This window comes from Mauremys mutica, chromosome 10, assembly GCF_020497125.1.
Source record: "Mauremys mutica isolate MM-2020 ecotype Southern chromosome 10, ASM2049712v1, whole genome shotgun sequence".
Lineage (NCBI taxonomy): Eukaryota > Metazoa > Chordata > Testudines > Geoemydidae > Mauremys > Mauremys mutica.
In genome coordinates, this window is record NC_059081.1 from 1416595 (window position 1) to 1431338 (window position 14744).

Below are 14744 nucleotides of genomic sequence, written 5' to 3' on the forward strand. Positions count from 1 at the left end.
TGATACTCTCAGAAGTGTCCCACCAGAGCAGCATGGTTACAAGGGGTAGGAGACACTCCTCTCCCTGGCTGGTCCTTGTGCACTGTGTGTCTCACAATGTCACTCTAGCCACACAGGCAACCACCAGCTAATCCAGATTGCGAAGTTGGCAAGAGGCCACAAAACCGCCAGGAAGAAACACGCAATGGGAGGGTGACCTGTTTACGACAGGTCAGCAAATCAGGCTGGTATCTCAGGCGGATGCAAGGAGACACTCGGGTCCCTGCAGTGAGAAGCCAAGCTGAGAGCATGGCCAGGGGCCGCCCTGAGGATTCAGGGGGCCTGTGGCAGAGCGGGGGAGCTGCGGCGCTTGTACTCACCCGGCAGGGGTCTGGGGCTTCGGCGGCATTTCGGCGGCAGGGGCCCTTCAGTCGCTCCGCGTCTTCGGCAGCACTGAAGGGCCCCCCCCCGCCACCGAAATGCCAGAGCAACTGAAGGGTCCCCTGCTGCCGAAATCTCGCCGAAGACCCGGACCACCGCCAGGCCAGGGCTCGCAGGGCCCCTGTGGGGCCCGGAGCAAATTGCCCCACTTGCCACACACACACACACCTCCCGGCGGCCCTGAGCATGGCAGTTTGTGGCTGAGGGATCCCAGCTGTTGTGATGAGCCACGCTGCTGAGCCGTACTACAGAGCAGTGATCCCGAGGCGTCCCTGGCATGCCAGGGGCTGTGGAAGCCGGGGGCACCCAGTGGAGCAGGAGCCGAGCGTGGCGGGGGGCCGCTTGCTGGGCTCCAGGGCTGGTGTGTGCCCATGGCTAAGCTGCAGAGGGACAGCAGGGCTGGTGGGGTTGGGGGCTGACCCTAGCGGGAACAGCCCTGGCTTCCCCACACTAAGGGCAGGTGGCAGCGAGGGGCCTTGCAGTCACAGTGGGGCAGCATGGGGGGAAGCACCGAGGTGCTCGCTGGAGAAGTGGGTGATGGAGGCTGGCGTCACGGGCCCATCAGAGGCAGGTACCCGCAGCCCGGGAGGGAATGGGACTATGTAGGGGTGGCTGTGATGGGCCAGACGCGTAGCTGATGTTTGACGCAATGGAGAGGAGCGAGCCGGGGAGGGTGCAAAGAGAGGGGTGAGGTGGTGAACGCGGCGGGCCCGGAGAATGCCAGTGGCCGGGTTCGGGTTGCGGCATTACGCGCCGAACCTGCTCGGGGAGGGGAGGTGCCGACACCGGCTGCACTGAGTGCGAGGTGCCGTCGCTGCTAATGGGTCCTGGGACGCTGTTGGCCGGCTCGGCCGGATTACAGGGTTAGCGGGAAAGGTCGAATGCTGATTTCAGCGGATACGCGCACCCAGGAAAACACAGCGCCAGCCAGCGTCCCCGGCAGGCCCAGCTGGGCCCCGGGGGAGAAACGCTGCCAGAGAACAGACCCCAGCCTGAGCGGAGACTGGTCCCCTCAGACAGAGCCACGCGATGCCCACAATGGGCGTGAGAGGGGTTAAAAGCGTTAGCTGCCCCTCGCAACGTCAATTATTGTCTGACCCCTGCATTGCCCTGTCCTGCCCCATTGCCCCAGCCTGCCCCATTGCCAGCCCTGCCCCATTGTCTGCATTACCCCGCCCTGCCCCATTGCCCCACCCTGCCCCATTGCCCCGCTCTGCCCTGTCCTGCCCCATTGCCAGCCCTGCCCCATTGTCTGCATTGCCCCACCCTGCCCCATTGCCCCAGCCTGCCCCATTGTCTGCATTGCCCCAGCCTGCCCCATTGCCAGCCCTGCCCCATTGTCTGCATTGCCCCACCCTGCCCCATTGCCCCGCCCAGCCCCATTGCCCCAGCCTGCCCCACTGGCTGCCCCCCCCCGTTTCCTGCACCCCTGAGACGGTGAATCTGCCCCAGGGGCAACCAGGGGAGGCCCAGGGTCCCTCCTGGGAGCCCAGACCAACGACCATCCCATTGGCCCACCTGGTGTGAGGGCGTGTCCCAGGGCTGGACTGTGATTGGCCTGTTACTCAGGGGGCGTGTCTCTTGTAGGGAACAGCCCTCCACCGGGTTGTGGTTGGTGACACCGGCAGTGGGTGGGGCCCCTCAGAGAGGGGCGTGTCCTATGACCAAGCGTGATAGGTGCAGCTCCAGGGGTTAACCCCGCTTGCGAGATGCGGTTGGTCCCTGTGTCGGAGGGCGGGTCTCTGACTAGCGTCCTGATTGGCTTATCCCAAAAGGGGCGGGGCTGTTTGCAAGGGGCGTGTCCCTGCACAATTTAAGTATCAGAGGGGTAGCCGTGTTAGTCTGGTTCTGTAGAAGCAGCAAAGAATCCTGTGGATTCCACAGGATTCTTTGCTGCTTCTGCACAATTTAGTTGAGCCGGAGGGGCGTGTCCGAGGCATGGGTTGCGATTGGCTCCCCACTTGGGGGCGTGTCCGAGTGGCGGGCTGCGATTGGTGTCCCCGGCGGGGGCGTGGCCGGGCTCCGGGCTGCGATTGGCCCGTCGGAGCGGGGGCGGGGCCGGCTCCGGCTGCTGCCGGCGGGAGGCGCTGGGCTGCGGGCCCGGCGTGGTGCGGCGCTGAGCGGCCAGGATGGGGCGGCGGCTGCTGCGGGCGCTGCTCTGCCTCCTGCTCGCGGCCGGGCGGCTGCTGCGGGCCGGGGGCGCCGGGACCCACGGTGAGAGCCGGGCCGGGCCGGGGGGTGATGGACCCGGGGGGGGGCCGGGCGGGGGGGGGGGCGCCGGGCTCCACGGGGGGCCCACGGTGAGAGCCGGGCCGGGCCGGGGGGTGATGGACCCGGGGGGGGGCCGGGCTGGGGGGGTGCCGGGACCTACGGTGAGAGCCTGGGCCGGGGGGTGATGGACCCGGGGGGTGATGGACCCGGGGGGGGGGCCGGGCTGGGGGGTGATGGACCCGGGGGGGGGGGGCCGGGCTGGGGGGGCGCCGGGACCCACGGTGAGAGCCGAGCCAGGCTGGGCTGGGGGGTGCCGGGACCTACGGTGAGGGCCGGGCTCCATGGGGGGCGCCGGTGCCCACGGTGAGAGCCGGGCCAGGCTGGGGAGTGACGGACCTATTGGGGGGCCGGGCTGGGGAGGCGCTAAGACCTATGGGGGGCGCCAGGACCCATGATGAGGGCCGGGCTGGGGGGTGCTAGGGGACTGGGTGGGGCTGGGGGGCAGTGGGACCTATGAGGGGGCTGGGCTGGGGGGGTGCTGGGGGGTGCTAGTACCCATGGGGAGGTGCTGGGGGGACTGGGACCCGGGGGGGGCTGGGCGGGGGGGACCAGCGGGACCGGGACACATGGGGGGTGCTGGTACCCATGGGGAGGTGCTGGGGGGACTGGGGCTGGGCGGGGGAGGCAGTAGGACCGGGACACATGGGGGGTGCCTAGGGTCGGCCCGGGGAGAGGGTTCCGGGGAACCAGACTGGTGGGGTGGGCCCCACCACGGTGCATGCCGGGCTGGGGAGAGTTGAGCTGAGGGGAACTGGCCCTGCTGGACCCATGGTGGGACCTGGGCTGGGGGAGCCAAGGTTTGGAGGAGCCAGGCTAGCGGAGCCGCATTGGGTGGCAAGCCAGGAGGCCGCGCTCTGGCTGGGACCGGGGCTGGGGGAGTCGGGTTACAGCCAATGGGGGCTGTGTGAGGGGTCAGTGGGGTTGCTCTCTGGGGACCCTGCCTCTCCTCTCGTCCGGACCCCCATGCACGGGGCACTGCTGCTGCTCAGACCCCAACTATAGAGGCTGTGGGGGGGAGCGAGAGGCAGTCTCCTTTCCCCCCCCTCTGTGCACTGGGCCCCCCAGGAGTGCATGGATTGGGGGGACTGGCTTGTAGCCTGCACACCTGGGCTTGGGGGTGCTGGCTGTGGTGCTCCATTGTGGCTTTTGGGGGGGTCACTGTGTGCGTGTGGTGGGGGAGGAGGTGGGATCCCCTCTGTGATGTTTTGGGAGGCCCAGGCTCCCTGCACCGCTGTAAGCTTCCCCCTGGGGGCGCAGGTCATGGGGGGGTCAGTTCGGTGGCGGTTTCATTCTCCCGTCCCTGATTCACGGGGGCCGGACAGGGACACTTTCCCTCCCCTGGGCTCTGCCCCCAGACTCTGGGTCCATCCCCGGCTGGGCACACCCCTGGGGGGCTGCTGGCTGCAGGAGTGACCCCATGGGCTGCACCTGGAAGCCCTAATCCGGCTCCCCCGAGGGCGGGGAGCATCGGCAGCGCTGTCAGGGAGGGCTGGATCCAGCCGGAGGCTTTGCAAACAACCCCCAAGGAATGCAGCTAGGAGCACCAGCAGAGCCCAGCCCCCCCCCATCCCAGGTAGCTGGCTGGACCCCCTGCTCCCGGCAGGGCGATGATGTCACCCCTTTGCGTGGCTGCCTGTCACGAGGCACGTCACGGAGCTCGCAGGCCCAGCCCCACGGCCCCCCCCACCCCAGCTCGCACTGCTCCGTAGGATGCTCTAATCTCCTGTCTCAGGCATTATTCCGCCTCTGCTCAGCTGCAGACGTCACTGGGTCCCTGGTCCCTGCCTGTCAGCGCTGGGGAAATGCTTCCCTTCCCGCTGACGCCATCCCAGCTGCTTCCTTTTCCAGCCCGGCTGCCTGTCCCGGGCTGCCGACCCCCTGCCCGTCGGTTTCCTGCCCAGGGTCCTGCTGCCCCGCCCAAGGCTGCTTCCCCTTTGTGGTGTCAGCTGCGGGGTCCAGGTGGGCGCCTGGAAGAAGAGTGACGCAGGCTGGTACCTTCCCTCGCTGGGCGAGGTCCCTGGAGCCCAAGGGGTTTCGTGGCAGGTGCCAGGGATGTGCCAGCCGCCCCCTCCCCAAGCAGCCTCTCCTCTCCACCCCCACGCTGGGGCTCTTGTGCCTTGGCTAGGGGATGCCAGGCCTGCCGATATTGGGGTTCCCCGCAGTAGTGGGGCTGAGCTGGGCTTCCTGCATTTCCCAGGCCTGCAGCTGGAAGGGCCCGATCCGGAGTCCCCTCCACGATGCTAGGGAAGGAGCCGGAGGTGCTCAGTGCGCTCTGTCTGCCCGCTGGGCTGGGGCTGGCTTGAGGGTCTACTTGTGCCCCAGCGGGGTTTGTTCCTGCACCACCCAGCTCTGCTCCCTCCCATAACGCATTGGCCAGTGGGTGCCAGGGGGATCCCCCAGGACTGCTGCCCAGGGCTTGCCAGTGAACAGGGGTAGGAGCCGCGCTGGGAGCTTGGGCAGGTGGCATGTCTGGGACCCCGGGACTCAGCGCCCCGTGTGGAGCTGCCTGCAGCCCTACTGACGGCGGGGTGCCTCAGTCCGGAGCGGAGGAGGACTGGCCGGAGCCGGGATCTGGCGCGCTGGGCAGGCAGGGCGGCTCTGAGCTGGGTGCGGTGGGTTTGTTGGGGGCGCGGCGCAGGCAGAGGTGCGGCTGGAGGCCAGGCTGCGATGGGACCCGTGCTGGGCTTGGGAAGGCTCCAGTCTCTGACGAGGGCAGAGAGACTTGGCTGGAGGCTGGGGCCCTGGTGGTGAAATGTTCCATGTCCCTTGGCCGTGACGCCCCCCCCCCCCTGCCCGCCCGCCCGCGTACGGGGGTGGAGCCAGGCAGCGAGAGGAGTGAAGGTGCGTCCTGACGCAGGGCATATTAGGCACATGCCCCTGGGCAAGGGGAGGTCTCTGCCCAGCACCCCAGGGTTCCTTAGCGCCCTCGGGAAGGGGGGTGTGAGACTCTGGGGCACTGGGGGGGGTGTAGAGGGGCCCCCCTGCCCCCAGCAGGGAGCGCTTAGGCAGGCCCAGGGTGCAAGGTGCCAGCTCCAAAGCTGCCCTGCACTTTACCTTCCTCCTCTCGGACCTTGAAGCCTCGAAAGTCCAAATATTTTGGCCATGAAGCACAGCAGGCTCCAGCTGGGCTGAGCGAGGCCGGGGGCTTGGCGCATCCAGGCTCCGTAAGCGTGGTGCCCGCCCCATGCCTGGCTCTGCCCCTGCAGCTCCTGGGGCCATTCCTCCTCCCCTCGGGAGGGCCGGACCGAGCTGTGTGGGCTCCCGTGGGAACGAGCATGGGCCCCTGGGAGCCTGGCACAGAAGGTGCTGTGGGCCCCACAGCTGGTGTGGGGCCGGGCTGCGGGCATCTGGCAGCTGAAATTGCTCTAATGCCCTGTAGTCAGTTCTGCTCCCCTTGTGATGCCCTGGGGTGTGTGGGGGAACGAGGGGCCGGGGAGCCCGGAGGATGCAGTGGCCTCTCTAGACTGGGGGCCCTTCCCGGAGGTCATGGAGGTGCTGTGCTAGTGACACCGAAGGGCAGTGGGGCTCCGTTCCCCCCAGGCTGAGCACCGAGCCCCTGCACGGAGGGCGGGAGCAGGCTGTGGGTGCAGCCTGAGCCCTTCGGCCCATCCCCCTCCCAAAGCCCCAGGGCTGCCCGTGTGAGAGAGGTGGGCGTCCGGACAGGCCCTGTGTGCTGGGACAAGCCAGCTTGGGGGGAGGCAGGGCTGCAAGCTCCTCCCTGGCTAGCTGTGAGGGGACTAGAAATGGGGCATCTTCCGGGTCGTGCCGGGTCCCTGTCCAAGGTGCGTCCCGGCCCCCTCGCTCTCTTTGGGCTGCGGTGGGAGGCTGGAGCCAACGTCCCTGGGGCAGGACATGCCGGAGTGCAGCTCCCAGAGCCCCATGTTGCTCCCCTGGCAGAGATGCTGTGGTGGGGGGCGGTGAATCCCTGTCCTGGGGGGCAGGCAGAGCGTGGCCAGCCCAGCTGCCCCGTAGCCCCCTCCTGTGCTGGGCTGCCAGCCACGGATTCTCCTGCCTCTGGAGGCTGCTGACTCACGCTGCTGAGGATGTCACAGCTGATGCTGCCATGCGTCTGCCTGTGACTCACCAGCCCCGGGCACCTGGGATGCTGCACGGTCCTTTCTCTTAGCTCCTCAGCTCTGCCCTGCTGCTCGTGAGGGCTGCGACCGGGGGCGGGGGCGGGATGGACTCACCAGTCCCAGGTCCGATCTGATCCCAAATGGGGCTGGCTCCCGCCAGGGGACCTGCCCCACTCCCGAGCCATCTGCTGCCCTGTGCCTCGCTCCTGTGGGGCAGCCGTCTCCTCTTCCACCGGGAGCTCAGTGCCACCACGTCTGCCCCAGCCCCGTGGCAGCCGAGTGCCCGCCTGGCCCAGGAGCCTTCGGAGGGAGCTCTCCCCTGGGCAGGGAGGGGTTGCGCCTGCTGGGTGTGGGGGGGGGGGGGCTGACTATGGGGGTGCCCCTGCATTCTGGCAGGGTTGTGCTTCTCCTGGGGGCTTTCTGTGCGGGGGCTGTTGGGGGTTGAGGGCAGTGCCCCGGTGGGGGCTGGGACATGTAGCTCTGTGCTTAGCGCTGGCTTGGAGCACCTCGGTCACTCAGTAGTTCGCTGTGCTGGCTCCGTGGGGCTGTGTTTGGGGGGGGTGCAGGGTGAGTCTGGGCTGGTGGGATGGGGATGCAGTTGGGGGGGGAATGGGCTGGTCTCTGGGCTGTTTGGGTTGGGGGGGGCTGTAAGGGGAGATCCCTGCAGTACCCCAGGCCTGCAGCTGTATCAGGGACTCGGTGTCCTGTGGAGACTCCTTGGTTCTCCCTCCCTGCGGTGGGGGGAGAGGGGGCGTGCAGGGCTCCCCTGTCTGTGGGGAGTCACCTGCTCCTGGCGTGGCTTCCCCTCCCCCCTCAGCTAGAGGCAGCTGCGGGGCCATGGGGCTGGGAAGGGGCCATCTCCCTGGGGGGGTCAGTGCAGGCTGTCCCCGATGCCCTGCTGGCAGCTGCCAGCCCCAGCTCTCGGGGAGCAGGGGGCAGCGAGCTGGGCCCTGGCCTGGCGCAGGCAGAGCTGTGGTGAGCTGGGGGCTGTGTCAGCAACGTGCCCGGGAGCCCAAGGGCCACCCTAGCGGAGCGGGTTGCAGCCCCCCCGCCCCAACCCAGAGAGCGTTGTGGCCTGCAGATTGCTGCTCCCAGCATGCAATTCCCCAGGCTGATTGGCCATGCTGGAGCATTGCATGCTGGGATTTGTAGTCTGCGGGGCGGGGGGGCGCACCCCTATGCTGGAGGTGAGGCAACGCCGCTGGATGCTTGGTCAGATGCATTTGGGGCCCCGGTTGAACGGTCCTGGTTCAGGAGGTGTGAGCGGGCAGCTGGGTGGCGCTCTGTGCCAGCTCGGCTAGCTCGGGAGAGTAGCCGGCCCTCTGCCTGCGCAGCCAGCTCGCGGCCCCATCCGGGGCGTGCCGGCCGGAGACGCGGGAAGGGACCTGGGGGGACGGGTGGAAACGTAGCCAGGAAGTGTCCATCAGAATGGACCTGGGGCCGCCCAGAACCCTGGGTTGGGAGATGGCTGGGACAGATGGGTCGCCCCCCTGCCCCAGCCCTGCCTGGGGCCGGTGCTGGATTTTCATAGGTCCTAGCAACAGGGCTCTGGGAGTCGGAGGCGCAGCCGGCTGCCAGCTTGCTCCTCCTGAGAGTCCATCGCAGTCCTTGATGTGACACCTGCCGGGCGGGTGTGTCAGGAGGCGTGTGGGACGGCCGGAAGCTGACGTTCTTTGCAGAAGGCCTCCCTGCAGGCGGGTCCCGGCTGGGCCAGTCTGTCGTGAACCCAAGACAGCTGCTGGCACCCAGGCCCTGCCGCTGGCTTTGGTTCGTGGGAGCCTGGGCCTGACCATCTGGGGTCTGGAGAACCTGTCAGGTGATTGGCTCCTCCCAACCTGTGTTGTGCAACCGAATACCCCTAGTGCGAGTGGTGGTGTCGCACACGCACCTGGAGCTGCGGTCCCTTCGTGCAGCATGTGCTATAATGGGGGGGCTGAGTTAATGGTGGCGCAGGAACGTTTTAGTGACTCTGAGTAAATTCCAGGCAGGCAGCAGGGACTGGATTGACCCCCTGGAGTCTGACGCTCTATGGCCCAGACGGGCTGGCTCCTCACTAAGACTCTGGACGGAGCCTCAGGAAATTCAGGGTCAGGTCCCAGCTCCAGCACAGGCTCCCCGGGTGAGACCCTGCATGGCTCCGTTCCTGGTTCCCAGCTGCCTTGCCAGGTCTGGAGCAGGACGCGTCCCTGTGTGTGCAGGGCCTGGCGCGATGTGCTGGGCTGTGTTGGCAGAGTGCCGGCCATCCCAGAACAGGGCCAATACAGGGAAAGCAGGGACTCGGCGTGGGGTTTAGGGGCCTGCGATCCTGGGCTGTATGGAGAGGGGAGTAGGAGCAGGGAGGGGGATTTATCCTGAGCAGACCTGCCCCCGGTTCGGCTGCCCACGTCGTAGGTAGGTGGTGGTTGGAGGCTGCGGAAGCGCCGGTCGGCAGGAGAGCGAGGCTCAGTCTGTTCAGTTTGTTGCAAACGTTGCGGGGTGACAAAAATGATTAGGGGGCTGGAGCACATGACTGATGAGGAGAGGCTGAGGGAACTGGGATTGTTTAGTCTGCAGAAGAGAAGAGTGAGGGGGGATTTGATAGCTGCTTTCAACTACCTGAAAGGGGGTTCCAAAGAGGATGGAGCTCGGCTGTTCTCAGGGGTGGCAGATGACAGAACAAGGAGCAATGGTCTCAAGTTGCAGAGGGGGAGGTCTAGGTTGGATATTAGGAAACACTATTTCACGAGGAGGGTGGTGAAGCACTGGAATGGGTTCCCTAGGGAGGTGGTGGAATCTCCTCCCTTAGAGGTGTTTAAGCTCAGGCTTGACAAAGCCCTGGCTGGGATGATTTAGTTGGGGATTGGTCCTGCTTTGAGCAGGGGGTGGGACTAGATCCCTCCTGAGGTCCCTTCCAACCCTGAGATTCTGTGACTTGGCCGTGGTGGCTCAGTGTTCGCGGGGAGAGACAAGTGGGTGCCAGGGGGCTCTTTAGACCAACGGAGCCGGGCAGAACAAGAGCCAGGGGCTGGAAACTGAAGCTGGGCAGACTCCAGTGTTACCAGGGCAGTGGTGGGGTCTCCGTCTGTAGGTGTCTTCAAAGCCAGGCTGGTGGCTTTCTGGAAGGTGCCAGGTTGTTGACTCCATGCGGGGGGATGGGTGCAGCCCTAGAGATCAGGCCGGATGGTCTCGTGGTCCCTGCTGGCCCCAAGCTCTCTGCGTCCTGGTGTTTTCATAGATTCCTGGAGTCCGAGGCCAGCAGGGGCCGTTGTGGTCGGTTGTGATTCTCCTGCCCCTTGTGCGTTCGCGTCGCCGTCCTGCTGCCGCGTTCACGGCCTGCCGGGGAGGGGCCGCCGCGGTTCAGGGCAGCGTCTCTTTGCTGGGGCTGTGGTAGCGCGGCAGGGCCCTGCGGTGCTGGGCGCTTCACGTCACTGAATGGAAGGGGGCGGTCCCGGCCCCAGAGGGGTCGTGGCTGGGCCCTGTGGGCCGTGGCTTGTTTCGCACGGGGCTGCGGGGAGGGAGTTGGGCATTTCAGCACCGTGGCCAGCTCCTGCCGCGGTTCCTTTGCCTTTAGACAGGATTCATGTGCGGTGCTTTAGGGTCCTGTGGCTGGGAAGCGCTTTTGCACCCTCCCCCCCCCCCCCACCGGTCAGTCCCTGCCCCCGGCTTGGGGCCCTGCATACGCCCCAGGGCCACGGCTTCGCCCGGTCTAGGTCCAGGCTGCAGGGAGGGGCTGTGCCCTGCGCCCCCCCCAGCCCCATCAGTCCCTGCCCCTGGCTTGGGGCCCTGCATACGCCCCGGGGCCGCGGCTTCGCCCGGTCTAGGTCCAGGCTGCAGGGAGGGGCTGTGCCCTGCGCTGATACCCCAGGGGCGGGGGCCATGGGGGCTGCCCTGGGGCAGACGGGCCCTGCTGGGACACTCAGCAGCCAGAGCATCAGGCCTGCAGTGTTGCCCTGTTGGGAGGGCAGACGGGGGAGCCACCCGGGCAGGGGGCCAGGACGGACCGGAGACCCTGGGAGATTGATCCAGGGCCGGGTGGTTTGCTGCCTCTTCCCTTGGGGAGCGTTTTCCCAGCCGGCTCTGGCTCCTGGCTGGGGCAGCCGGGCCCCCAGCCCTTCCCCTGGAGGCGATTCCCTGCCGGATCCGGATCCCGCTCCCTGGCAGCTGCAGCTTGAATTTCCCAGTGCCCCTGGCTGTGTCTGTTCCTCCCTCCCTCCCCTGCCCTGTTTCCCTCCTTGCAGGCTCGGTCCGTGGGGATGGGCCCATCTCCCAGCTTGTCCTGCCTGTGGGGGCAGGGCTGTGCGTGGAAGCCGGGCTCCCGGGAGAGAGCCAGTGCGTGGGGCAGCTCAGGGCGCGGCGGCGGGGCCGGGTGTCCCAGGCAGAGCAGCCCCCGGCTGCCCGTGGCCGGCGGCAGAGGGGCGCTTTGCTCCAGGCTGGCCAGACCCCTCCCGCCAGCTGCTTCCTGGCCGCTGTGTGGCTGAGTCATCGGCTGCTGCTGGGCTGAGGGAAGCGGGGCGGGGGGGGGGGGGGGATCTGCCCACCAGGCCCGTGTTGTGCCCCCACCCCCCAGCTCCCGACGCTGCTGCTGTGAGGGGGCAGACGGGAGTGGGCTGGGCTGGCAGCTTCCGCAGCGGGCGGCAGCTGCCCCTCCCCATCCCTGCGTCAGGCCCCCCCCCCGTGCTGGGCCAGCAGGCTGCTGAGTGACGCGGCGTGTGTGGGCCAGGCCTCGGGAGCAGCCCTGCAGTGACCCGGGCCTGGCTCCCCTCTGAGCTCCAAGCCCCTGTGTCCCCACCTCGCTCCCCAGCCCCCGTCCATCTCTGTCCTCTCCCCACCCGCCCTTCCCTGCAGCTCCACGGGCTTCCCCCTTCCCACGCCCGGGCCTGCCTCCCGCCAGCGCCTCCCCACGCCGCCTCTGGGGCAGGCCCTGCCCCGCCTGCCTGGCGGTGCCTCGCCACACTGGGGAATGTCTCGTCTGGCTGCCCCCTGCCCTGCGGGGAGATGTGGGTTTGAGCCCCCCCAGCCCTGCTGGGGGACGGTTATCACACCCTTGGTATCACTGTCACCTGCTGCCCTGTAGTGACCTCCCCAGCCTGGGGGGAGCGGGGCTCTCGAGCCGTCACGCTGGGTTGGGCTGAGCCCTGGAGAACAGGCTGCAGGGACCTCGGACGGGGCAAGGCACAGCTGAGGGCTGGGCACCACTCACAGGTCCAGGGCTCTGCCCCCAGCTTTGGGACTGTCTCTTGGAGGACTCCGTCTGTGTGCCAGACCCCTGGGGGGGTCTCTTCCTCCAGGGTCAGCCACGTGCCCTCCTGGGACTGAATCTCTGGGGCTCCAGCCCCCTGCTTCCCACCGCGAGCCCCACTGAGAGCGACCCTGGGCAGGGACCCGGGCACCTCGCCCAGCAGCCAGGGCAGGCGGAAGTCAGGTTTGTTACTCAGCTGGGCACAGCACAGGGAGGCCTGAGGTCAGCCCGGGGAAAGGAAGGTTAAAGCACCGGTCAGCCGGAGCCCAGCCACGCCGGCCGCCGTGGTGAGCCCGTCTGTCTCGGTCGGTCCCCAGGTGAGAGCCCCCAACTCGCCCTCCCGCAGGCCGGCCTTGTTCTGCAGCTGGGGGATTGTGCTCCGCTCCCTGCAGAGAGGTGGGGGGCGCACACACTCGCTCTGTCCTGGGCTGCCTTTGCCGTTGTCTTCCCGGATTCCCCACTGATACGGGGCTGGGCCAGTCCTTGGTAATGCCCCGTCCCGCTCAGACAGCCGAGCGACGTTCACACCGACGTCTCTGAGCCTCCCCCCCCCCCCCCGACTGTAGCAGTGCAGCATCTCGGGGACATTCCCCTGTGGGACTGGACGGAGCTGGGTCACTCTGAGCAGTGGCCTGGGGCAGTTTGAACCCTCCAGTGTTCAGCGGTGCCACGGCATCTCCCTGCCCTCGGTCGCTGTCCCGCCGGGCGCTTCCAGCCCCGTTGCTAATGGCGGAACCGTCCGCCGCTCCGAGCAGGGTCACATCCTCCCTCCGGTCGGGGCTGGCACGGGGCGTTTTCATGCAGTCCCCCAGCCCTTTTGCCACCCCAAAACCTTTGGCTTTGGAACTGGGCTGGGGACCTGCCACTGCCCCTCCCCCTCATCTCCAGAGTGTGTGTTGGGGGGCAGCGACCCGCCCGCCTCCATGGGCCCGCTGTCCCGGCTGCAGCGTGCAGTGTCCTTGCCCCAGGCTGGGGCAGGCAGTGACCCCTGGAGCATTTGGTCTTGCCCCAGGGGCTGAAGAGGCCGGGGTGCCGGGTGTTCCCCCACATCAGCAGGCGCCGAACCCCAGGGCTGGGCCGAGGCAAGTTGGGGTTAACGTGCTGCCCTCATCCCCAGGACAGAGCCCTCTCGCCCCCTCTCCTGCTGGGCTGGAGAACCCACCATGGCCACCCTCTGACCAGGCCTCTCTGGTACCAGCAGCAGCCTCACAGCTGCTTTCCCCTTCGCTGTTGCGGCTCCGGTCCGTGTGACCCCTCGGCGGAGCCTGCCAGGGTCGGCTGCTCCCCCACCTTTGGGTTTACCTGAATCCTGCTTCTAGGGCGCCTGGGCTGGGTCCCTTTCCCTGGACCCAGGCTTAGGGCAGCCCCTTTGGGTCTTTCCATCCCCGGAGCCGTGTCCCCAAACTCCTCTGCCAGCCGCCTGGCCCTGCCAGACCCTCGGGCTTCCTGGCCACATGCTCAGCTTGTGGGGACGGCTCTCAGAGCTGCTCCAGCCCCTCCAGGTTACACTGATCCTCTGGGCGGTGACCCCGGCCCCTGACCCCACACGCAGAGAGATTCTCCAGCAGGGTCGGGGCTCACATCTTTGCACACCACAAAACCGTTTCCCATACGCCCCATGGGTCCATTCCAACCTCAGCACGGAGCCTCTGTGAACAGCTCCTAGTCCCCTGTCTCCACCCGTCCGTCTGGCCGTGCGCCCCATGGCTCCGGGCCAAGTTAGGGGGTGAGACAGCGGAGCCCGTCCGCAGGCTCAGCCTGGTTCAGAGCACAAGCCAGTGAGGTAGGTATCGATATCCCCCCCCCCCCTTGAACAGGGGCAGCAGTTCGGGATCTAGGCTCCCGGGGCCTTTCCCCACTCACCCCTCGGTGGGTCCTCTTGCCCCTCGGCTTCTTCAGCCCCAGTTCAGGCTTTTGCTGGTTCTGGTTCTTCCGCCGTTCTTCCTCGTGCTTTCACTGCTTCTCACAGTCAGCAAGCTCCTCTGCTTCAGCACCCACCGCTTCAAATCTGGCAGTGGGGAGCCAGGTCCTGAGGACACCTGGCTGCTGCCTCTGTCGCTCTCGGACCCTCCTGGAACCTGCTTTTGGACTAATCGTCCTTCTCCAACTGCAGTCAGCTGCGCCTTGTTGGGCTTCCCCACGCGTAACCATCTCTGCGATGCCCTTCTTCGGGCGGTGGTTAGGGGCCATTTCCTTTGACTACCCTGGTTTTACTGCTGCAAGTCACTTGTTGCAAAACACAGCTAGTGCATTCAGCATCCCACTTCTGCCACCAACAGTCATGGATCCCCAGGATCAGTGCTGCGCCCCCAGCTTCAGAACAGTATCTCAGAGGAACCCCTTCCATGCGCCAGACCCCCTGGGGGGGTCTCATTCTTCCTTCAGGGTAAGCCTTGTGGCCTCACCGGCTCCTGAGACTGAACCTCTGGGAGTCCAGCCCTCCTGCTTCACGCTGAGCTCTGAGACAGACGCTGTCCTCTCTGCAGAGGTTAATGCACCGCAGCCAGTGTTTGCAGTGACACTCGGGCAGCGGATATCAAGACAGTCAGGTTTATTAGCGGGGACACAGCACAGGCTGTCTTTGGGCTCTGCTTTAGCCTTCAGTTCTCTGTGCTCCCCTAAGTCCATTCTGGTCAGCCCAGAGCTCAGCCCAGCTCTGTGTCTCTCTCCATCTCACCTCCCTGGGCAGATCCCTTCCAGCAGCCTGCTCTCATCCCCACCTCGCCAGCCCTTCGTCTGGGGGGATTGGGCCCAGCCTC

General features: G+C 67.0%; 1 protein-coding gene across 1 annotated transcript in view; it reads left to right on the forward strand.

Annotated features, from left to right (window-relative positions):
* Positions 1-2521: 2521 nt before the first annotated feature.
* Positions 2522-14744, forward strand: part of PTPRN (protein tyrosine phosphatase receptor type N) — a 46733-nt gene continuing 34510 nt past the window's right edge. The window contains exon 1 of the mRNA XM_045031835.1: positions 2522-2634. Within this exon, the coding sequence (XP_044887770.1) occupies positions 2550-2634 (85 nt within the window). The 5' untranslated portion in view covers positions 2522-2549. The remainder of the gene's footprint in view (positions 2635-14744) is intronic.